The sequence below is a fragment of the Nomascus leucogenys genome, chromosome 5 (genome assembly GCF_006542625.1).
Source record: "Nomascus leucogenys isolate Asia chromosome 5, Asia_NLE_v1, whole genome shotgun sequence".
Classification (NCBI taxonomy): Eukaryota; Metazoa; Chordata; class Mammalia; order Primates; family Hylobatidae; genus Nomascus; species Nomascus leucogenys.
This window is the reverse complement of record NC_044385.1, coordinates 19,903,041-19,924,299: the sequence shown is the minus strand read 5'-3', so window position 1 is coordinate 19,924,299 and position 21,259 is coordinate 19,903,041. Positions and strand designations below refer to the sequence as shown.

Genomic DNA, 21,259 nt, shown 5'->3' with positions numbered 1-21,259 from the left:
GCACTCCAGCCTGGGTGAAAGAGCGAGACTCCGTCTCAAAAAAAAAAAAAAAAAAAAAAAAAATAGCATATAGTATCTATGCCTATATTTCCTATGGTTTTGTTTCTCTGGAGAACCCTGGCTAGTACACATCCCCCAGCCAGAGCTGTTCAAAGGGCACCCCAGCTTCGAGGGAAGCTGGAAATTATCTCAAACTTGGAGGGTGTGCCCGTTGGGACTGCCATAACACCGCACCATGCACTGGGTGCCTTAAACAACAGACACTGATTATCTCACAGTCCTAGAAGGGAAGGCCAAGATTAAGGTGTGGGCAAGGCTGGTTCCTCCTGCAGCCTCCCTCCTTGGCCTGTGGATGCCATCTCCCCGCTATGTCCTCACATGGCTGTCCCTCTGTGTGCATCTGTGTTCTAATCTCCTCTTCTTTTAAGGACACCAGCTACCGTGGATTAGGACCCACCCCAATGAACTCATTTTAACTTAATCACCTCTTTAAAGGCTTTGTCTCCAATTATAGCCACATTCTGAAGTTCCTGGAGGTTAGGACTTCAACACAGGAGTTTTGAGGGGACAATTCTGCCGGTATTAGAGGGTATATGCCGAGTGGGAAGCTGGATTGCCACAAGAGAAGGGGAGACGGGACCCTGGGACATATCTCCCTTCTTGAAGACTTGGGGGTGGGTGGGCCACATCAGGTTTGTAAGCATCTGCTGGTGGGCTTAGGCTCTGTTACCACACCCTCCCAGCGGGATGGCCCTAGCCAGGAGAGGCTGTGCAAGCCCCAGCCTCCACGCCATCTGCTAGTCCTCCCTCTAAGACCAAGTCCTGGATAATCTGGACATTCCCACAATGTCATGCCTGAGCCCCACACCACCACGCAGGGCTGGCGTCTCCCACTACAGCGGGACGTGGTATCTTAGTTGCTCCAGTCTGCGGACCCCCAGAGGCTAAACCCATCTCACACTCCTGGCGCTTATCAGTCTCTTTTAGAAACCCCCTGCCTTGGTTTCCCCAGCCACCTGGGGTGGCCATGACAGTGATGAGCTGAGCCCGGCACTGCTGACACCACAGCCCCCCTCCCTCCTCTGTCCTGCATCTTCTGAGCTCTGGCGCAGGTTGGCAGGCGGGCCAGTCGCTGGTGGGCCCAGCCCTGTACACAGCAGGACACAGCCAGAGCAGGCGGTGCTGGAGCAGGCTGGCGGGATGGGACTCAGTGTCTCACCTCCATCCGTTTCCACAACCTCAGCCAAAACTCTCGGCTGCTCATGGGAGTGCATAGTGGGGTGAGGGGCCAGCTGCTCAGAGACTCCCCCAGAATAGGGCAGTGGTGCTCTCCTTCCTCTAGGAAGGGAGGAAGCCCTGAGGCGAGAATAACAGGAAACCACCTTTCCTCCACCCCCCACAGTACCTGGGAAGCAGTGGCTGCGACCCCCACGCCCAGGCATTTTCCAGTTCTCACTCCCCTGGCCCCTGCTTCAGCCTGGTCCCTGAAGCCAGGACGGGGGCAGGGTTTCCTCCCCCAGGTGCCAGGCCCCAGTCCCCTGCTTGCTGATAAGGAGAACAGCAGCCGGGGTGGCTGGCCAGGCTGGTGTAGAGGGTCCAGGAAGGCTTCTTGGAGGTGGCCGGGAGCTATGGCCTCACATGGTTCTGGCACTGGAATGTGGCCCCTGGGACTCTGGAGCTGAAAGCTGTCTTTTGTTTCCTTTGAGTCCATTTGAACTGAAGTGGCCCCTGGTGTTGGTGGTGGCTTCTTTAAGGTGGGGGGGCCTAGGCAGGACAGATTAGGAGCCAGTGGGCCTGGCCCGGGGCACCAGGTTGCCGTACGCCTTTCCTGCTGCCTGTGCAGGGGTGGAAGCAAATTCCTCCTCTGGCTGAGGACCAGGCTGACGTGAGGCTAGAGGAACTCGACCCCCGCCTGTGGGTGTTGTCTGCGCCACTCCCTGCCCCGGGTTTCATCCTGCCTGCCTTCCGCTCTGTCCGCATGGGGCTGCCCCGGGGGGTACCGGGTCACCCTCAGGAACGCCAGGCTCCGGCAGAGGAAGGGGTGGCGGCTGCAGCCAGTGGCTAGGGAGCGCATTCTAGGCCTAGCCTATCTCAGTCAGGAAGCTGTCAGCTGGCGGGGGACTGAGGCTGAGGGACCTTGGGGGACCCGGCTGATTCGCTCCAGGCCCCTCACCATGCCCTGACCCTCGCCTGGTTGGGCAGGCAGGGATCCGGGGCCTCACCGGGCTTGGGGCAAGTGGGGATGCCGTGAGGAGGGTTCAGAAGGGCAAGCAGGAGCTCCAGGGACGAGGAAGCTGCAGTGAAGAGAGTAGGCTAGCGGCAGGGCCTCCATGGCCACGTCCAGGGCTTGTGGGAATTCGCTGACTGCTCAACGTCACCTGTGCCCCTAAGGCATGCTGGGTGCTAGCCCAGGCCCTCGGGACACAGCAGGGAGCTATGGCAGGGATTCTCTGCTTGGCTAAACTCTGGCCGGGATCTGGAACCTTCTCCTAGGTCCATCTGTGCACTTGCTTGGAAAATCCAGTTTTAGTAAGAGCCCTACTGAGTCAGTTTAGCCAGAACCCCACACCCTGGATATCTCACCGTCGATGACATCCGATCAGGTCCCTCATCCTCCATCATCCCCTGGTGATGTCTAATCACCCTGCCTGCCTAGAGGAAGGACCCTGTGAGGTGGGTTTCGCCAGACCCCTCAGCCCTGATGTCTCCTTAGTCATTCCCACCCACAGACCCCACACTGCTCCTCAGCTTCTCCACCCCCTGCCCTGCTGTGTTGGGGTTGAGCTCCATCTTCCCCAAGGCCGCCAGGCAGGGCCCCACACCACATGATGCGCCTTGGTGCACTCTTCCTCACTGACGTTACTATGCATCACTGACGTTACTACGCATCACAAGGACTTTTTTTATTCAACAGCTACACAAAGACCTCTGCTTGCCAGGACTCTGCACCATAAAGACACATTGAGTAAGTCTTCTTTGGTGCTTTGAGTGGAGGGCGGTGGAGAGGGGAATGTCAACAGGGTGCACGGGCCCCAGGAGGCCAGCAAGGCGGGGACAGCTTGGACCAGGGCAGTCAGACTCCAGGGCTGAAGGCTGCTGGGACCACCTTGTAGATGCATCACCTACTACCAGGGAAAGTGGCCATTGTACAGGGCTGCTCAGCAGGGGGCATGGGACATCACTCCTCGAGAAAGCACAGTGGGGTGGATACCTCATAGCAGTGTGCGGTTCCTGCCTAAATTGTCCTCTGTGAGTTCAGCTGTGAAGAGAAGACGACAGTCATTGGAAGGGCATCCTATGGGAGGACAGGCTGGGCTCCGGGGGAGCTTGGAGTCCTGCACTAAAGAGGACTATAGACATATGATGGGGGTGATCCTGGCCTGAAAAAAGAAGTTACCAAGGATGTGATTTGAAGCTGTGATTGTGTCTCGTCATTTCACACTGATTAGGGGTGCAGAGGGGTTGTGCGCTGGATGGTGCCTGTCCTTATCCGTGGAGACACTTGAGGATGGAGCCTCCTGCCACCTGCAGCCGAAGTCCCAATGGTCCAGCAGATGAAGAAAAAAATGACACAACAGCCACACGTGGACAGCTGGCGAAATGGTAGGTACCCTTATAAAAAGAGGAAGCGGCCGGGTACGGTAGCTCACGCTTGTAATCCCAGCACTTTGGGAGGCCAAAGCCGGTGAATCACTTGAACCTAGGAGTTTGAGACCAGCCTGGACAACATGGGGAGACCGTTTCTACAAAAAAATACAAAAACTAGCTGGTGTGGTGGCTGGCGCCTGTAGTTCCAGCTACTCAAGAGCCTGAGGCGGGAGGATTGCTTGAGCTCCGGAGCTTGAGGCCAGCCTGGGCAACATAACCAAGACCCTGTCTTTACAAAAAATAAAAATAAAATGCTGATACATGCTAGACCGTGGATGGACTTTGAGAATACTATGCTGAGTGAAATAAGCCGTCGCAAACGACAAATCCCGTAGGATTCTGCTCCTGTGAGGTCCTTAGAGGAGGCACGCTCATGGAGCCAGAGGGTACAATGGGAGCTCCAGGGGCTCGGGAGTGGGTGTTTAACGGGGAGTTTCAGGTTGGGAGGATGAAGAGGTTCTCGAGATGGGTGGCGGTGCCTGACATGAGTGGGTGAAAACGAAGACTGCCACCGAATGGGACATGGGATAGCGCTTAACAGGTGGGGAGAAACCTCGTTACCTAACGAAGGTGGAGCCTGCGTGCTGACGGATGGCCGAGTCCCCGCCCCGAAACACACCCCGCGCACGATGCTCCGCCCCACACGCATGCCCCGCCCACCCAGCAGGCACGCTCGCCCCCGCCCGCCCCTTCCAGCCCGGGCGGCCCTGCTCCTCACGCACGCACTCTCAGTCGGCCCCGACCGGCGCTGCTCCGCCCTTCAGGCACGCACGTTCCGTTCACCCCTCACGCACGCACTCTGCGCCCGCCCCTTCCCGCCTCCCTCCGGCGGCTACCGCCAGAGGCCGCTGTGGCATGCGCCCCTCTCGCTTCCTTGGGCCCTTCCCGCTGCCGCACTCTTGTCCAAGATGGCGACCGCGGCGCTGCTTCGAGGCGCCGCTCCGGGGCGCGGCGGCCCGGCTTGGCGCTGGCGGCTGCGCGCGGCCCCAAGGTGCCGCTTGGCCCACAGCTCCTGCAGTCCTGGTGGCGACCCAACGGCTGGAGCGGCCTGGGCCTGCTTCCGGCTGGACGGGCGCACCCTACTGCGCGTGCGCGGCCCTGACGCGGCGCCCTTCCTGCTAGGGCTGCTGACCAATGAACTGCCGCTTCCGGGTCCCGCGGCCGGGGGGGCCCCGCCTTATGCGCGCGCGGGCTACGCCCACTTCCTGAACGTGCAGGGCCGGACGCTCTATGACGTCATTCTGTACGGGTGAGCGCGTGCTGGGAGGGCGCTTGGGGGCGGGCACCCAAGGGAGTGGCCAGGGACCGGCACCCAGGGGCAGGGCGGGCGCCCGGGCCCTGCAGAGGGCGTGGGGGATGGGCACCCGGGGAGGGCCGGGGTGGGGTGGAAGCTCAAGGGTGGGTAGGCCAGCGACTGGCACTCAGGGTCAGGCACCCAGGAGATTCCACTTGGGGTGGACACCCAGGGGAAGCTCACCCCGGGCCTAGCACCCGGAGGAGGGCACCCAGAGGAGGGCTTGGCTCGACACCCAGGGATGGGTTAGCGATTCATCCAGGGGAGGCCTGGGTGCCCGCCCACCATATCAGAGCAGAGGTATCTCTAGGTGGGCGCCTCCCAAGTGGGCCACCTGGTGACCCTTCTCCCTCCGCAGGGACAAGGGGTTCAGGGGCCCCGCCTGGTGGCAGAGCTGTGTTTCTGAGTGACAGCTTGTGGTGACACTCCCGAGTTCTGTTTACCTTGTGTTTCCCTGTGTCCCCTCCCAGATCTCCCCATTGCTGGTCACATTGGCATTTGGCTCAGTCATTTGTGCTGACATCACGACTGTCAGTGATGTTCATGCCGGGTCAGGGCCTTGACTGCTTACAGCCTTGGGTTTCCCTTGCCCAGCTTCCAGGGACCTGGATCCCTGAAACCTCCGCCCAGTGAAGTGGATCTGGTTGGCGGCGGCCTGCCTGCTGTCTCTGCTATGGCGGACCCTGTTCTTGTCCTCTTCAGCTTACTCCTGTGTTTTGGTTTCAGAGGATGGACACCTTTTTAATGACTTCCTGAGCTACGTGGGGTGAATTTTTGGACTCATTGTGTCTCTGCTAGTGGCTTTACCTGATATCCTGGCTGGGTGTAAAAATCTCGCTTGGAAATCGTCACCGAGAATGTTCACATCACAACTTTGTTTTCTCGCTGCCAGCTTTTCTGAGAAGTCTGGTGCCGTTCTTATTTGTACATGAACTGTGTTTTTCTCAGAAGCGTTTCTTTATCCTTGATGTGAAATGTCATGCTGATGTGTCTTAGTTTGGGCTTTTTCCATATCACATGTCTGGGCACTTAGTGGGCTCTTTAAATCTAGAACCAGAGTTCGTGAAATACGGCCCTGAGGTCAGACCCAGCCCATTGCCTGTATTTATGATAAATTCTCTGGGAACCCCACCCATTGGATTCCAGGTGGTCTGGGGCTTCTTTTTTTTTTTTTTTTTTTTTTTTTTGAGACGGAGTTTTGCTCTTGTCGCCCAGGCTGGAGTGCAATGGCACAATCTTGGCTCATTGCAACCTCTGCCTCCAGGGTTCAAGAGATTCTCCCACCTCAGCCTCCCAAGTAGCTGGGACTACAGGTGCCTGCCACCACGCCCGGCTAATTTTTGTATTTTTAGTAGAGATAGGGTTTCACCATACTGGCCAGGCTGGTTTCAAACTCCTGACCTCAGGTGATCCACCCGCCTCGGCCTCCCAAAGTGTAGGGATTACAGGTGTGAGCCACTGCGCCAGGCCTGGGGCTGCTTTTGTCTAGAGTGGTAGAGTTGTGGCCTAAGTTATTCACTGGCCCTTTACAGAAAAAGTGTGCCCACCCTAGCTCAATAGGCTTAAATCTTCATGTCCCAGTTCAGAGATGTAGTCATCATAGTCTGTCTTATGTATTCATTACATTCTGTCTAGCTGCTTTAATTTCTTCATCTTAAGAACTAAGTCTTTGATTCTCTTGAGCCTTCTATGTCAGTACTTTGCTGTTCACATGTTAGCCTTACAATGATGTTGTTTTGGGTCCCCAAATTCCCTTCCATATTTCTATAGTCCTGTCTTGTCCTTTTCCCTTTGAGTCCTAGTTCTATTGAATTCCTATTCTTAATAAGTGTTCTGTGGTGTAAAGTACAGCTGACTTTGCACTACATAGGTCACTTATACATGGATTTTCCTTCACCTCTGCCACCGAGAAGGCAAGACCAACCCTTCCTCTCCTTCCTCCTCCTCAGCCTTCTCAACATGGAGACCATGAGGATGAAGACGTTTATGGTGATCCATTTCCATTCAGTGAAGAGGAACTCCATTTCCTCTTCCTTAGGATTTTCTTCCTGGGATTTGTAGCTTACCGTATTGTAATACAGTATATAATAGCATAAAACATAAAAAATATGTGCTACTTGACTGCGTATGTTTTTTTTGTTTTTTTTTGTGAGGAGTCTCGCTCTTTCACCCAGGCTGGAGTGCAGTGGCGCGATCTCGGCTCACTGCAGGCTCCGCCCGCTGGGGTTCACGACATTCTCCTGCCTCAGCCTCCTGCGTAGCTGGGACTACAGGCGCCCGCCACCTCGCCTGGCTAATTTTTTTTGTATTTTTAATAGAGACGGGGTTTCACCGTGTTAGCCAGGATGGTCTTGATCTCCTGACCTCGTGATCCGCCCACCTTGGCCTCCCAGAGTGCTGGGATTACAGGCGTGAGCCACCGCGCCCGGCCACGTATGTTATACGTAAGGCTTCCAGTCAACAGGAATCTGTTAGTAGTTAAGCTTTTGGGGAGTCAAAGCTTAAAGGTGGGTTTTCAACTGTGTGGGGGCCAGTGCCCCTAGCCCTTGCATTGTTCAAGGGTCAGCTGTCTGTCCTTTCTGCGTCTCACGGTTTTTTCCTCTTCATCCTTTCTTGCCTGGTCTGGAGCTTGTCTGCAGACCTACTGGGCCCCAGCTCCCCTTACCAAGCATATGCTTGGTGGCTCTTCTGTGGCTTTCTATTTGCTCTCATTGCGGGGGTCTCTGTCCTCGAGGTCTGCAGGAGGAGTTAATTTTCTTCACTTGTGCTGGGTGTCTGGTGTGTCCACTACTGTTCTGAGTGCTGAGGGCACTGGAGGCGGCTCTGTTCTTCCCTAGCTCAGCACTGAAGGGTGACGTCATCCAACTCTGGTCTCCCTTCTGAGATGTGACACAAAGTCACAGGCCAGGGAGCTCCACTCTGAGGGGTCGGGTGGTGCGGGACCATCCTCCGTGGGATTCAGCATCCATGTAATAATACTTGAAACCCTCTAGCTTCAGTTCTGTTGGAGTTCATGGCCGTGTTTCTCCTCAGCCGTCAGAAGAGGGACACAACAGGGTCACCTCCTCGAGTGGCTCCCCAGGGGTGGTGGGGACAGGTGTCCAGATGCCACCCCTCCCAGCTCTGTGGCGTGGGTGGGCTTAGGGCTGTGCTCGTTGGGCATGTTTAGTTCAGTTCATGAGGTTACACTCTTTTCCTTGTTGGGCTGCTGTTGGCTGTTGACCTCCGTCTCTGTGGTTTGCCCTCTCTGGTCACTCCTCTAGGGAGAGGGCAGCCCGCAGGTCAGGGGCCACCTCTCCCTGGAAGCCTTTGTGTGTTCCTGCTTCTCAGGCCATTCCCTGCCCATCATTCCTTCATGGTTTTTTCCTGACTGTAGGACTTTTTATTTCAACTCTGATACTTAATATACCATACTGAGCCATCGCTTCCTTAAAGCACCCTATTCTTGTTTCCTGGATGTAGCGCCTTCTTTCAGATGAAACTGTAGTTTTTTGGTTGTTGTCTTTTAATAGGAGTTGCTTTTTAGAGCAGTTTTAGGTTCTTAGCAAAAGAGCAGAATGTGCAGATGTTTCCCATATTACTGCACAACTTCCCACATCATCAACATCCGCCACAAGATGCTGTTTTCGTCACAACTGATGAACCTCTGTTGACATGCCATCATCACTTGGAGTGCAGTTTCCATGAGGGCTCACTCTTGGCTTGGTGCGTTCATGAGTTAGGCAAATGTATGATGACACATGTCTACCATTGTAGCATCACATACAGTAGTGTCACTGCCTTGAAATCCTCTGTGCCCCGCCCATCCATCCATCTCCCCTAACTCCTGGCCACCACTGATGTTTTCAGTGTCTCCATAGTTTCATGCTTTCCAGAATGTCCTGTAGTTGGACTCATGCATCTGTAGCCTCTTCACATTGGCGTCCTTCACTTAGTGATATGTGTTTAGATTCCTCCATGTTTTTTCATAGCTTGACAGCTAATTTCTTTTTTTTTAGACAGAGTCTTGCTCTGTCCCCCAGGCTGGAGTGCAGTGGCACAATCTTGGCTCACTGCAACCTCTGCCTCCCAGGTTCAAGCGATTCTCCTGCCTCAGCCTCCTGAGTAGCTGGGATTACAGGCACACACCACCATGCCCAGCTAATTTTTTTTTTTTTTTTTTTTTTTTTTTTAGTAGAGATGGGGTTTCACCATGTTGGTCAGGTTGGTCTCGAACTACTGACCTTGTGATCCGCCTGCCTCCGCCTCCGAAAGTGCTGGGATTACAGGCGTGAGCCACTGCGCCCGGCTGACAGCTAATTTCTTTTAGTACTGGTTAGTATTCCATTGTCTGGATGGACCACAGTTTACTTGTCCACTTATCTACTGAGGGACATATTGGTTGCCTCCAAGTTTTGGCAATTATGGATAAAGCTGCTGTAAATATCCATATGCAGGTTTTCATATGAGTCTGAGTTTTTTGTTTTTTTTTTAGACACAGGGTCTCGCTCCATTGCCCAGGCTGGAGTGCAGTGGCACCGTTGTAGCTCAGTGTACCTTCAGACTCCTGGGCTCAAGTGTCCTCCCACTTCAGCCTCCCAAGTAGCCAGGACTACAGGTAGTTGAGGTCTCACTGTGTTGCTTGGGCTGGTCTTGAACTCCTGGGCTCAGGCGATTCTCCTGCCTCAGCTTCACAAAGTGTTGGGATTGCAGGCATGAGCCACCATGCCTGGCCTCCTTGGGGTCCCTTTCTATCAGTTGGTTTTGATCTCTTCATGTAGGAGGCAGAGAGAGGCTATAGGGTCATGTTGCAGGTAGGATCGTGGTCCAGTAGCCTTGCTGTGAGCTGGCCGGGGCAAGGATGTGGACTCAGTGCAGGGCTCAGCAGGCCCAAGAGTGTCAGGGCTGTGGCCTTGCGTCTGGCCAGCACCGAGGAGCAGGAGAGACTTGTCAGGCCTCTGGTGGCCTGGGGACGAGGGAGAAGAGAGAAGGGAAGGAGTCAGGCTGGGTCCCAGGGCAGTGTCTTCCTGAACATGACTGGAAACCCTTGGATCTGATGGCCAGGGGACGCTTTCTTTCAGTTGGCTGGGCCAGAGCCACCCCTGACCTCCCTCCTCTTCCTGCGCCCTTGCTCCCACCGGGGCTTCTGGGCTCAGCAAACAAAAGCACAGGACTCCCAGGTCCGTCTCAGACGAGCAAGGGATGATCTGTAGGTACACCCTATGCGGTATTTGGGATACACTAAAAAAAGTCATTTGTCGTCGATGTGAAATTCTGATTTAACCAGGTACCCTATATTTTCTTTGGCAGCCCTGTCCCCTGCGCCCCTCAGTGGTATCTGGAAATATTTTTGGTTGTCATGATGGGGTGGGGTATAGGCCAGGGGTGCTGCTTAGCATCTGGACAGCCCCCACTATGGAGAATGATGAGGCTGAGAAAGCTCCCCAGGCCGGGGCTTTCCTGTGCGGCAAGTCTCCTGGCAGTCTTCAGGTGTGGCAGGGGTTGGGGTGGGCCCGGGGGTCACGTCCCAGCTCAGCTGGTCCTGAGAAGCTGCCTGATAGACTCACCAGCACAGAGGGCTGGAAAGTGCCCTCGACCCCAGAACCTGGGTCCTGTGAGGACATCCACCCTGTGTGAGGCCAGGGAGTGCTCAGCAGATGGGGGCAGCAGGGGGTGTCAGCATGGGTGGGGGTTCCTGCCAAGGCAGGCAGCTGAGCTGGCGCCACCTCAGAGTGCAGGGCCCTCAGCTTGATCTTCTCTGGGCTCCACTCTCGACTGATGGACCCATGGGGTACCCTGGCCCCACCCTGCCTGCCCTGCCCCAGCTCCTGCCCTTGCCCTGTAGGGCTCTGCGGCCTCCCCTGTGCCTGTGTGCCCAGCTCACTAGACCCTGGACCTGCAGTCCCTCAGCTCCACTCTAGTCCCCTTACTCTGTCCCTCTACTGCCTGGTGCTGCTCAGCTCCTCCCTGCCTGTCCGGCACCCAGCACCCTGTGCCCATGACCTCATATCTGTCCCTCTGCCTGGGTCCCCCACTCACCTGTGTTTTAGTCCATCTTTGTCTGCTGACCCCACTATAGATTTTAAAAATACAAATATGCATGCACGTGGTTAAAAACTCGCTGATGTCAGATGGCTGGGATGAAAGGACTGCCTGCTGCCTTTCCTCTTGCAGTGCTCGGACACTTCTGCAGGGGAAGCTCCTTGTTTTTTTTTCTTTTTTTTCATTTCTTATTTTGAAATAATTATAGATTCACTGGAAGTTGCAAAAAAAAAAAAAAAGCCTGTAGGAGAGATTGCACGGACCCCCTCCCCAGTTCCCCTGATTGCACACACAGGGCACATCTGGGGTCTCCGGATTTGTGTGTCTTACTTTGTGCATCTGTGCACACGTGTATAACTGCGATTTTATCATGTGTGAATGAGTACCTGTGGCCATGATCAGGCCCATGTGGCTTCCTGCTCCTGCCCCTGAATGGGCACCCCCAACACCCCGAAACCTGTTCTGCAGCTGTAAAATCATGTCATTTCAGGAGTGTCACAGATGGATGCACCGGCCTGTCATTTCTTTGGCCTTACCCTTTTCCCTTACCATAGTGCCCTCAGATCCACCCACTTCTGTCCATCTCTGGCTCCCTGTTCTTGCTGAGAAGTCCCCCGTGGTGTAGTGGCACCTTGATTCTGCCTTTCTGGCCATTACCAATAGAGCTGGCTGCTGTGAGCTTTCGCTGCAGGTTTTGTGTGAGCTGCAGTCTTCATTTCTCAGTGATCCATGCCTGGAATTGAGAGGGCTAGGTCGTGGAGTAGTTGCTTGTTTGGTGTTGTGAGGACCTGCACCCTGTCTTCCAGAGGGGCGCCCGTTTTGCTTCCCCACCAGCAGCATGCCAGTGGCCTGGTTTCTTCTCGTGCTGGTCAGTGTTCGGGTTCGCCACTGCGTCTGTCTGGGCCACATCGCCTGTGTTTTCCTGGTGGCACGGTGACCTTTTCGCAGCACACCTGCGGCTGCCCCTGTGTGCTGTCCTTGGTGTTCCTCCCGTCATCTTAGTCCCACGTGTGTAAATGACATATGTTTCCCTCCCTTCTGGGTGTGGTTTTGGATGTCCTGTGACCACTGTCTTGGAATGTGGGCCAGCTTCACTGGCTGTCACAGCTGGCTATGCCCACCCTCCCTGCGGCAGGGTCCTCAGACCTGTGCCCACTGGTTCTGGATGATGAGCGTGAACATTCTCTGTAGCTGCTGGCATGTGGGCATGACCACAGGGTAGAGTGAGACTGCAGAGATGAGGGCAGCAGGCCCCTGCTTGGCACCTGAAGCTCTGGGCAACTGGCAAGGACTGAGCCCTCTCCCGGCTGGAAGGGGCTGGGCCACCTGCTTGTGGGCTCGTCTCTGGCAGGCCCTCTGGGAGTCTTACTACCTCCCTGTCTCAGCTCCCACCGGCCTGTGAAGCCCTGTGCAGTCCACACCTGCAGTCAACCCCAGCCATGGAGGTGGCTGCACCCCAGGTGTCTCCACTTAGTGCCCCCCACCTGACATGCCACACGCTGCCCGGCCTCTCCTCTTCCCACCATCCATCTGGTCAGGGGTCATTCGTGTGGTGCCTGCCCAAATCCTCTGAGGAGGGCTGCCTGGAACGCAGGTCAGGATGGCTCTGAGGCCCCGATTGGGTTCTGAGACTTGGCTTGGGGAGGCAGGTGGTGGGCATGGGCAGAGTCGGCCTCAGGCATGCTGTATCTCCCTGACAACCTCCTGGGCTCATTGCTCCTCCCTCCTGCCCACCTTAGGGCCCTCGGGCTCCTCGATTGGCGTCCCTGGGCTGGAACAGGCAGGTCTGGTTCTCAGTGGCTATGCACACCGTTCCCCTGCGGGGCCCTGCCCATCCCTGCTTCCGCATCCAGCGGACTGTTGTCATTTCTGCCCTAGGCTCTGGGACTACTCCGGATGATGCCCTTGGGCAGGCTATTTTAGTTCTGCCAGTCCCTGGGCAAACGGGGTCTGTCTGCGCTGGCCCCTGTGAGCTCATCTTTGCCTGCTTAGACGAGAGCTCTGGAGGCTCAGCCTCAGCTCCGCACGGCTGTGAGCAGGGCTCTCCATGCGCTGGTCCAGGTGTGCCCTGCCTGGCCTGATGTGCATTGTCTGCACGCACCCTCGCAGTGCTCTGGGCGCGGCACTCTGCGCTGTTTTCCATGGTGCCCGCATCTAGCTGTGATGTGCGCCTTAGGAGGTGCTGCCGGGTGTGGCTGTGGGCGTGGCTAGCTGTGGGCGTGGCTCCCTGCGTGTGGTGACCTGGGCGCTTGCCTTGAAGGCGCAGCCCCTTGTGGCTGAGGGCGGGGCTCTTTGCGTTGGTCTACGGTGTGCTCCTCTGCCCGCATAAGGCGCGCTCTGTCATGCAGCCCTTTCTGGCCCACTCGGTGAGCTGGCATGCGCCCCTGCCTCTCTCCCTGCAGGCTCCAGGAACACTCGGAGGAGGTGTCTGTCTTCCTCCTGGAGTGTGACAGGTCCGTGCAGGGCGCGCTGCAGAAGCACCTCGCGCTGTACAGGATCCGGCGGAAGGTCACGGTGGAGCCGCACCCGGAGCTGCGAGTGTGGGCGGTGTTGCCCAGTTCCCCTGAGGCCTGCGGGGCTGCATCGCTGCAGGAGAAGGCAGGGGCTGCCGCCATCCTCATCCGCGACCCGCGAACAGCACGCATGGGGTGGCGGCTCCTCACTCAGGATGAAGGCCCAGCCCTGGTGCCCGGGGGCCGGCTCGGGGACCTGTGGGATTATCACCAGCACCGATACCTGCAAGGTATGGGCGGGGTGGGCACGCCGGGCTGGATTGCACGGGTGGAACTGGACGATGTTCAATTCTTGCTGGTTTCCCCCCTCCAATCCCTGCAGGCGTTCCTGAGGGGGTCCGAGACTTGCCTCCTGGGGTGGCCTTGCCCCTGGAGTCCAACCTGGCCTTCATGAACGGCGTGAGCTTCACCAAAGGCTGCTATATTGGCCAGGAGCTGACGGCCCGCACCCACCACATGGGCGTCATCCGCAAGCGCCTCTTCCCTGTCCGGTTCTTGGACCCCCTTCCCACCAGTGGCATCACCCCTGGTGCCACGGTGCTGACTGCGTCAGGACAGACCGTGGGCAAGTTCAGGGCCGGCCAGGGCAACGTGGGGCTGGCCCTGCTGTGGTCAGAGAAGATCAAGGGTCCTCTGCACATCAGAGCCTCTGAGGGTGCTCAGGTGGCCTTAGCTGCATCTGTGCCAGACTGGTGGCCTACGGTCTCCAAGTAGCCCAAAGCCTTGGCTGACGCAGGCTGATGGGGAGGCTGGGGCCTGGGGCCTTTGGCCTCTGTCCAGGGTCTTCCCGTCCCATCTGTCTGCTGTGCCTACTGGGTGGGAGCCCTGGTTCCCATCTGGGAAAGTCCCCCTTGTAGGTGCCCTGCGTGGCCCCACCCATGCTCAGGGGCCCCAGGCACGTGGTTTGTTTTCTCCCTGGGCTTCCTGTGGCCCCAGAGGAGCTCACCGTGTGAGTGCTGGGCTCCAGATGGCGCCGGGCCCAATCGTGGCTCCACACAGGGTTGTCTGGGAGGACGGGACGGTGTCTTTGGCCAGCACTGGCAGCTTCCGGGCCTTGTACCCCACTCTGCCCAGCATGAGCCTCATGGGGGGTTGGTGCCTGTGCCTGGAAGCTGGGCGGTGTCCAGGGTCTGCGGGCTGGGGCTTTGGGAGTTGTTTCACTGTGCTTGCTTCCAGCATGTCTCAGGGTGGGGCTATACGTGGTCTAGAGGGGCCTGGGGCATTGGATCAGGCATGTGGGTGTCTGCACATCGAGGAGCACACAGGGATGAGCCACTAGGTATCCCATGTTGGAGGCTTGTGGAAGGCTGTGCCCATCTCCCATGTTTCCCCACCTCTGTTCCTTCTCAGAGCCCACCAGGAGCGTGGGGTGGGGGCCAGCGCAGGGCTCAGGAGCCAGCAGGGCAGAGTTCTGCGTGTGTGTGCTGGGTTTCGGCATAGCCTGTGTTTGCAGTGAGAGTGACTTGCTGTCAGTTGTGGGGCGCAGCCTCCTGTTCACCCACTGGCTTTCCCCTTCCCACTGAAGTGTGAGCTCCATGTTTCAGGGCATCTATTAAAGAGTGAGCCACAGGCAGCCCCTTGGGAGCTCTGGTTTCATTTGGGGGAGAGGGAGGTGGGGGCTTAGTTTTTGTGATCTGGCTGACTGGACCCCAGGAACAGCTCTCCTTTGAGAATGCCCAGATCTACCAGATGAAGCACTTGGCATGGCTGCAGGCCAGCAGGGGAGGCCTCAGGAGGTCCAGGCTGGGTGCGTGGGTGCCAAGTCTGCAAAGGACAGCCCCATGGCTGTGAGCTGTCAGCTGCAGGGGGCAGGCGTTTGGGCCACCAAGCTGGACCTTAGGGCAGCCACAGAGGACCAAGCAGGCAGGGAGCCTGTGCAGCCATCCTGGGGGGCCATAGGTGCTCTCTAGAAATCTGCAGCCATGGCGGTTTTGGGATCAGGGGTCTAAAGGCAGCTCTGAGCTGCAGTGTCGTTTGCGATCACCCAGGAGGAGGGTGTAGAGCGGATGGACGGGAGGAAGCGGCTGCAACTGGAGGGAAGAGGAGGGCCGTCCAGCCCCACCCGCTGCAGTCAGCTCTCCCGTGGGCAAGGAAACAGCTATGTGGCCCTGACCCCTGTGGTCCTGAGAGCCGGTGGCCTTCAGCTCCTCTTGGACAGGTCATGCTCTGGAAGCCCCCAGCGCAGGATGGATTCCAGACCAGCATCCATGCCACCTTTTCAGCCCCACCGGCTGCTGCTTTAAACTGGCATGGAGACATTTGATCAGCTTCCCAGTCAGTTTTCTCTCCAGCTCAGCCAGGAGTGGGTGCCTGTGGCCTGTGTCACCAAGAGCTGGAGCTGGTGCCTCGTGCATGAGGGGCATGCACCCCTGGAATGAGGGTCTGTGCCTCGAGCTCAAAGTGTCCCGGCTCCCTCATCTGCCTGAAGTTGCCTGGCATTTCCAGCAGGGCCTCCTTGAGTGCTGCAGCATCTGAGAGCATCCTAGCCTGTCCCGTGGGTGTGGCTGGGTGAGGGCTGGGGGGTGAGCCAGGAAAGAAGCACTCCACTCCAGAGTGAGGTGCCGCCTGAGCCATCCTGTGCCCCCTCAGTGTCTTCAGGTCTCTGCAGGTGTCAGGATCTCAAAATACTTGGTTCAGATCAAACACATTCCATGTTCTTCTGTGTCCTTTTTTTTTTTTTTTGAGTTGGAGTCTTGCTCTGTTGTCCAGGCTGGAGTGCAGTGGCGGAATCTCTGCTCACTGCAACCTCCGCCTCCCAGGTTCCAGTGATTTTCCTGCCTCAGCCTCCTGGGTAGCTGGGACTACAGGCACATGCCCCATGCCCGGCTAATTTTTGTACTTTTAGTAGAGATGGGGTTTTACCATGTTGGCCAGGATGGTCTCGATTACAGGCATGAGCCACTGTGCCCAGCTTCTTCTGTGTCTTTAAAAAGGAAAGTGTCAGTCAACAAAAGAGCCCCTCTGTCATACAAACCAAATCAGTTTTCACCAAAATGTCCTTAGTCCTCTCAGAAAGGCCTGGCCTGTAAGACCTTGGAAGCAGGCCCTAAAGCGCATCAGCAGGGTCAGAGCTCTGTGTTCAGGAACACTGGGATCTGCTGAGAGCTGGTGTAGCCGCTCCAAAACTGCACACTGCTCTTCCTGTCTGCTTTCGTTTGTGTTGTAAAAACAAAGAAGTTCATGTGTGTGTATGTGTGTGTGAATTCAAGGCATAAGGTGTAGTTGTGTTATGTGGGTATAGTGCAGGGTGGTGCAGTCTGGGCTTGTTACCCTCACCCCTCCTGCCTCCCCTCATGAGTCCCCCACATCCACCTTCCACTTTCTGAGCCCACATTGCCTGTTGGGCAGCTCTTGCTTATGAGGCAGGACATGTGGTGTTTGACTCTCTGTTTCTGACTTGTTTTACTTAACACAGTGTATGGTGCATCTTTAGGAAAGCATGCTTATATTTTCCTTTCAAAGCCAGATACGGGCGGGTATGGTGGCTCATGCCTGTGATCCCAGCACTTTGGGAGGCCGAGGCAGGAGGATTGCTTGAGCCCAGGAGTTTGAGAGCCGCCTGGGCAACATATCAAGACTCCGTCTCTAAAAAAAAAAAAAAAAAAAAAAAATTAGCCAGGCATGGTGGTCCACACCTGTGGTCCCACTTATTTGGGAGGCTGAAGTGTGAGGATCACTTGAGCCCAGGAGGTTGAGGCTGCAGTGAGCTGTGATTGTGTCACTGCACTCCAGCCTGGGCAACAGAGCAAGGCCCTTAAGAAAGAATAAAAAGGAAGAGAAGTTGGAGTTGGTAGTATTTCCAGAGCCCGGCAGACAGCATAGAAACTGTGAGAAACCCACCTCCAAATCAGGCCTTAGATAGAAAACATCCTAAGAAGTATACGTTCATTGTAAAATCATCATCGTCATCATCATCTAATCCCCAAGGAGACAAGCTCCCTGTTCTGTGTTCTTGTATGAGACAGTCAGTGAAGTGCAGTGCGAGAGGAGAGGCAGGAGCCTGGGAGAGCCTCTGCCAAACCTTTCCTGGCACTTCCCCAGGAAAGGCAAGGCAGGACAGGTGTGCGGCCGGCCAGCTGGAGTGATTTCCATGGCCTCCAAGCTGTAGGAATGGTCCCTGGCTGCCAGAGTGCTCTGGCCAGATAGAGGTGGGCTCTGGACTGATGAGGCTGCATCGCAGAAGCGTGCACACCCAGCTGGGCCCTTGTCTGTAAGGATTGGCTGGCCTGGGAGGGGCAGTCTCCCAGCCAGAAGGTGGATTTTTTTTTTTTTTTTTTTTTGAGATATCAAAACATCCTAAGGTACAGGAAAGAAATTGTAAACACACACACGCAGTACCATAAACAAAGCCCAGCAGAAAGACAGAAGCACACACACCAGTGTTCTGATCCTAGAGTAAGCAGACCCATCACGTGGAATGAGGATGTTTAATATATTTAAAGAAAACAATTTATGCACAGGAAGCAAGAGACTATAAAAATGACCAAGCAGATTTTAAAAAGAGAACTTGTTGAAATAAAAATAGAATATTCTAAAAAAGAATCCATGATGTGTTTCCTGAAGAATTGGGAACTGTTTGAAGAAATGACTCCAAAGTGCAGCACGGAAAGACAGAGCTGGAAAATATGAGATGGGATGAGACAAGAAGACGGAGAGTTTAGTATGGCATCCGCAATAATTCCAGAAGGAGGGGAAAGAGAATATGGGGTGGAGGCAAGTATTCAGAGAAATGCGGCTGAGAACTTTCCCGAACCGACAGGAGCCCTTGCTCCTTAGGTTCAGGAATCCAGCGGCTCCCAAGCAGTATAGTTAAAAAGCTCTACCCAAACAGTCACATCTTGGTGAAAGCACAGAATCTCATGACAAAGAGATCTTAAAAGAAGGCAGAAAAGAAAGAGATTATCTGGAAGGAAAAAAATAAGTGGTTGATTAAAAGCAAGAGTGGAAGCCAGAAAGAAAGTAAATAATATCTTCAAAGTCCTGGGAGAAAATAGTGATAGCCTAGAAATAGTGTACCCAGGAAATCCATCTTTCAAGAATGAGGGGCCAGGCGCAGTGGCTCACGTCTGTATTCCCAGCACTTTGGGAGGCCAAGGCAGGTGGATCACCTGAGGTCAGGAGTTCAAGACCAGCCTGGCCAACATGGTGAAACCCTGTCTCTACTAAAAATACAAAAATTAGCTGGGTGTGGTGGCATATGCCTGTAATCCCAGCTACTCGGGAGGCTGAGGCAGGAGAATCACTTGAACCCAGGAGGCAGAGGTTGCAGTGAGACAAGATTGTGCCATTGCACTCCAGCCTGGGCAATAGAATGAGACTCTGTTTCAAAAAAGAAAAAAAAAAAGAGGGCTAAAGGCATTTTCATACCAGGAAACTGCCCTTGCTCCCGAGTTTGCTGCCAGCAGAGCCTAGAGCGTCTAAGGCATGTCTGGGCTTCTGGTAAGGGATCCTGTGGGGAAGCTGGAGATGGAAGAAGGAATGAATAGGCAGGGAGGTGGATTTGTGGGCATGTCTAAAACACCACATCTAGAAGCTTCTACTTAGAATGCCTACTTTTGGAGTTTATAAAAAAGATGCCACATGTGAGTTGGGAGAGAGGTGCCCAAACCTACAGTGTTCTAAAGTCCCCCTACTGGTCGGAAGGAGGGCATGGACACTGACTTCAGCCTCTGTTACAAGGCTTATCACAGTTTTCAGATAATCTCTAAAAGAATGGAAATATATCTTCCAAACTATAGAGGGAAGACCATGGAATTTAAAAGCCAAGGAGAAATGAACAAACTCAAAATCGTACTTGGGAGTTTTTGGGTTTTTTTTTTTTTTTTTTTTTTTTGGAGACAGGGTCTCACTCTTGTCCAGGCTGGAGTGGAGTGGCATAAACACAGCTCACTACAGCCTCAACCTCCTTGGCTCAGATGATCCTCCTGCTTCAGCCTCCTGAGTAGCAGGAACTACAGGTGTGAGTCTTTTTTTTTTTTTTTTTTTTTTTTACTTTTTGTAGAGATGGGGGTCTCACTGCATTGCCCAGGCTGGTCTTGAATTTCTGGGCTCAGGTGATCTTCCCACCTCAGCCTCCTGAGTAGCTGGGACCACAGGTGCATGCTAATTTTTAAAAATTTTTTGTTTTTAAATGCTGGTCTTCAACTCCTGTCCCCAAGTAGCTGGGATTGGGGCATGAGGCACTGTGCCAACTTCATGTTGAAATTGAATTGCCATTCTAACAGTGTTAAGAGATAGGGCCTGTAAGAGGTGATTAGGCTGTGAGGGCTCCACTCTCCAAGGGTGGAGTTAATGTTATGAAAGGGTGAGTTCAGCCCGCTTGTGCCTCTCTTGCCCTCCAGTGTTCAAAGCACCATCTTGGAGGTGGAATTCCCAAATCGGCCAGTTCCTGGATCTTGGACTTTCCGGTCTCCAGAACTGTGAGCCAATAAACCTCTGTTCCTTATAAATGAGTCAGCCTCAGGTATTCTCTTGTAGCAGCACAAATGGAGGCAGACACTTCCTTCACCAATCCCATGGGAGGCCCACTCCTGTGAGCTGCCTCCAGTTCCCCAGGCCACAGACCATCAGGGCTCACCTGGAGCCGTCCCTGTCTCACCTGGAAGCTCTCCCACTCCTCTGGCCAGCCTGGGCATCTCCACCCAGTATGAGTGATGGCGGCTGATTCCCTTGCTTTAGGAAGCTGGGAATAAGGAGTGTTTGCCTGTTCTCATTCAGGGGTCTCTGTATCTCCACACTTGCACAGGTTGTGTGTACGTACATTTTCCTGTCTTTCTGGTTAGCCCCTGGGGTGGAGCTTTGGGCCACAGGGCAAGAAAGCTCAGTGTGGCTAAGAACTGCCAGACATTTTCCCGGAGTGAGTGCAGCATTTACATTCCTACCAGAAGTGTGCCAGGTTCCTGTCATCCTGCGTCCTCGCCAGCACTTGGTGCTGTCAGTCTTAGTTTCCATTTAGAGATGTAGTGTTTAAATTTTGAACATCTTGGGTGAACGCCTTGGTTTGGGAAAAGTCAGAAAAAGGGTCTGTCTGGCTATGGGCCGTGCAGACCCAGGGCAGTGCTCCATGTGCCAACCGTGGGGCAGGGAGCCCAAGCTAGGACTGTGACTGGGCTGTGGGCATCTGACCATCTCCAGTGTCCCTGTCTTTGATTTCCCTGGTGATGATGCTAGTTTGTACGCATCGGCATTTGTGGGAGAAATGAAGGATTAATAAATTTTGTTTTATGTCAGACTCTCTCACAGTGAGAAGTTCTCAGGGACAATAATAGCAGGGGGTCCTGCTGAAGAAAAACTGGGAGATGGCTGAGCTCTGGTCCATCTTTCATTGATTCATTCATTTCTTCATTCATTCAACCATGTATTGAATGCTTACAGCCAATGAAAATAAAGTACACAGTATATTTTATTGCTACGGGCTCTATGGTGAAAAATGAAGCAGGAAAGTGGGACAGGGTGTGCGCGGTGGGGACGGGGTGTGTGCGGTGGGGACGGGGTGTGTGCGGTGGGGACGGGGTGTGTGCGGTGGGGACGGGGTGTGTGCGGTGGGGACGGGGTGTGTGCGGTGGGGACGGGGTGTGTGCGGTGGGGACGGGGTGTTGCGGTGGGGGGGGGGGGGGGGGGGTGTGCGGTGGGGACGGGGTGTGTGCGGTGGGGACGGGGTGTGTGCGGTGGGGCGGGGTGTGTGCGGTGGGGACGGGGTGTGTGCGGTGGGGACGGGGTGTGTGCGGTGGGGCGGGGTGTGTGCGGTGGGGACGGGGTGTGTGCGGTGGGGACGGGGTGTGTG

General features: G+C 55.2%; 1 protein-coding gene and 1 long non-coding RNA gene across 3 annotated transcripts; one reads left to right on the top strand and one right to left on the bottom strand.

The window, feature by feature from the left end:
* Positions 1-2,882: 2,882 nt before the first annotated feature.
* On the bottom strand, positions 2,883-3,681 carry LOC101177369. The gene is made up of 3 exons (XR_004030075.1): positions 3,398-3,681; positions 3,212-3,259; positions 2,883-3,125 (listed from the first exon to the last, which is right to left on the bottom strand). It is a non-coding gene; the product is annotated as an uncharacterized LOC101177369 (long non-coding RNA).
* Positions 3,682-4,473: 792 nt separating this feature from the next.
* Positions 4,474-20,881, top strand: IBA57 (iron-sulfur cluster assembly factor IBA57). Of its 2 annotated transcripts, none has more exons than XM_030812737.1 (3): positions 4,474-4,897; positions 13,366-13,706; positions 13,799-20,881. In XM_030812737.1, exons 1-3 carry the CDS (start codon positions 4,557-4,559, stop codon positions 14,188-14,190), a joined length of 1,074 nt encoding a protein of 357 aa, XP_030668597.1. In that variant the 5' UTR covers positions 4,474-4,556; the 3' UTR covers positions 14,191-20,881. The 2 variants fall into 2 exon arrangements, with proteins under 2 accessions (XP_030668597.1, XP_030668598.1); XM_030812738.1 differs by lacking the exon at positions 4,474-4,897 and adding an exon at positions 9,641-12,557 and having other exon boundaries at positions 13,799-15,049.
* The last annotated feature ends 378 nt before the right edge of the window (positions 20,882-21,259 follow it).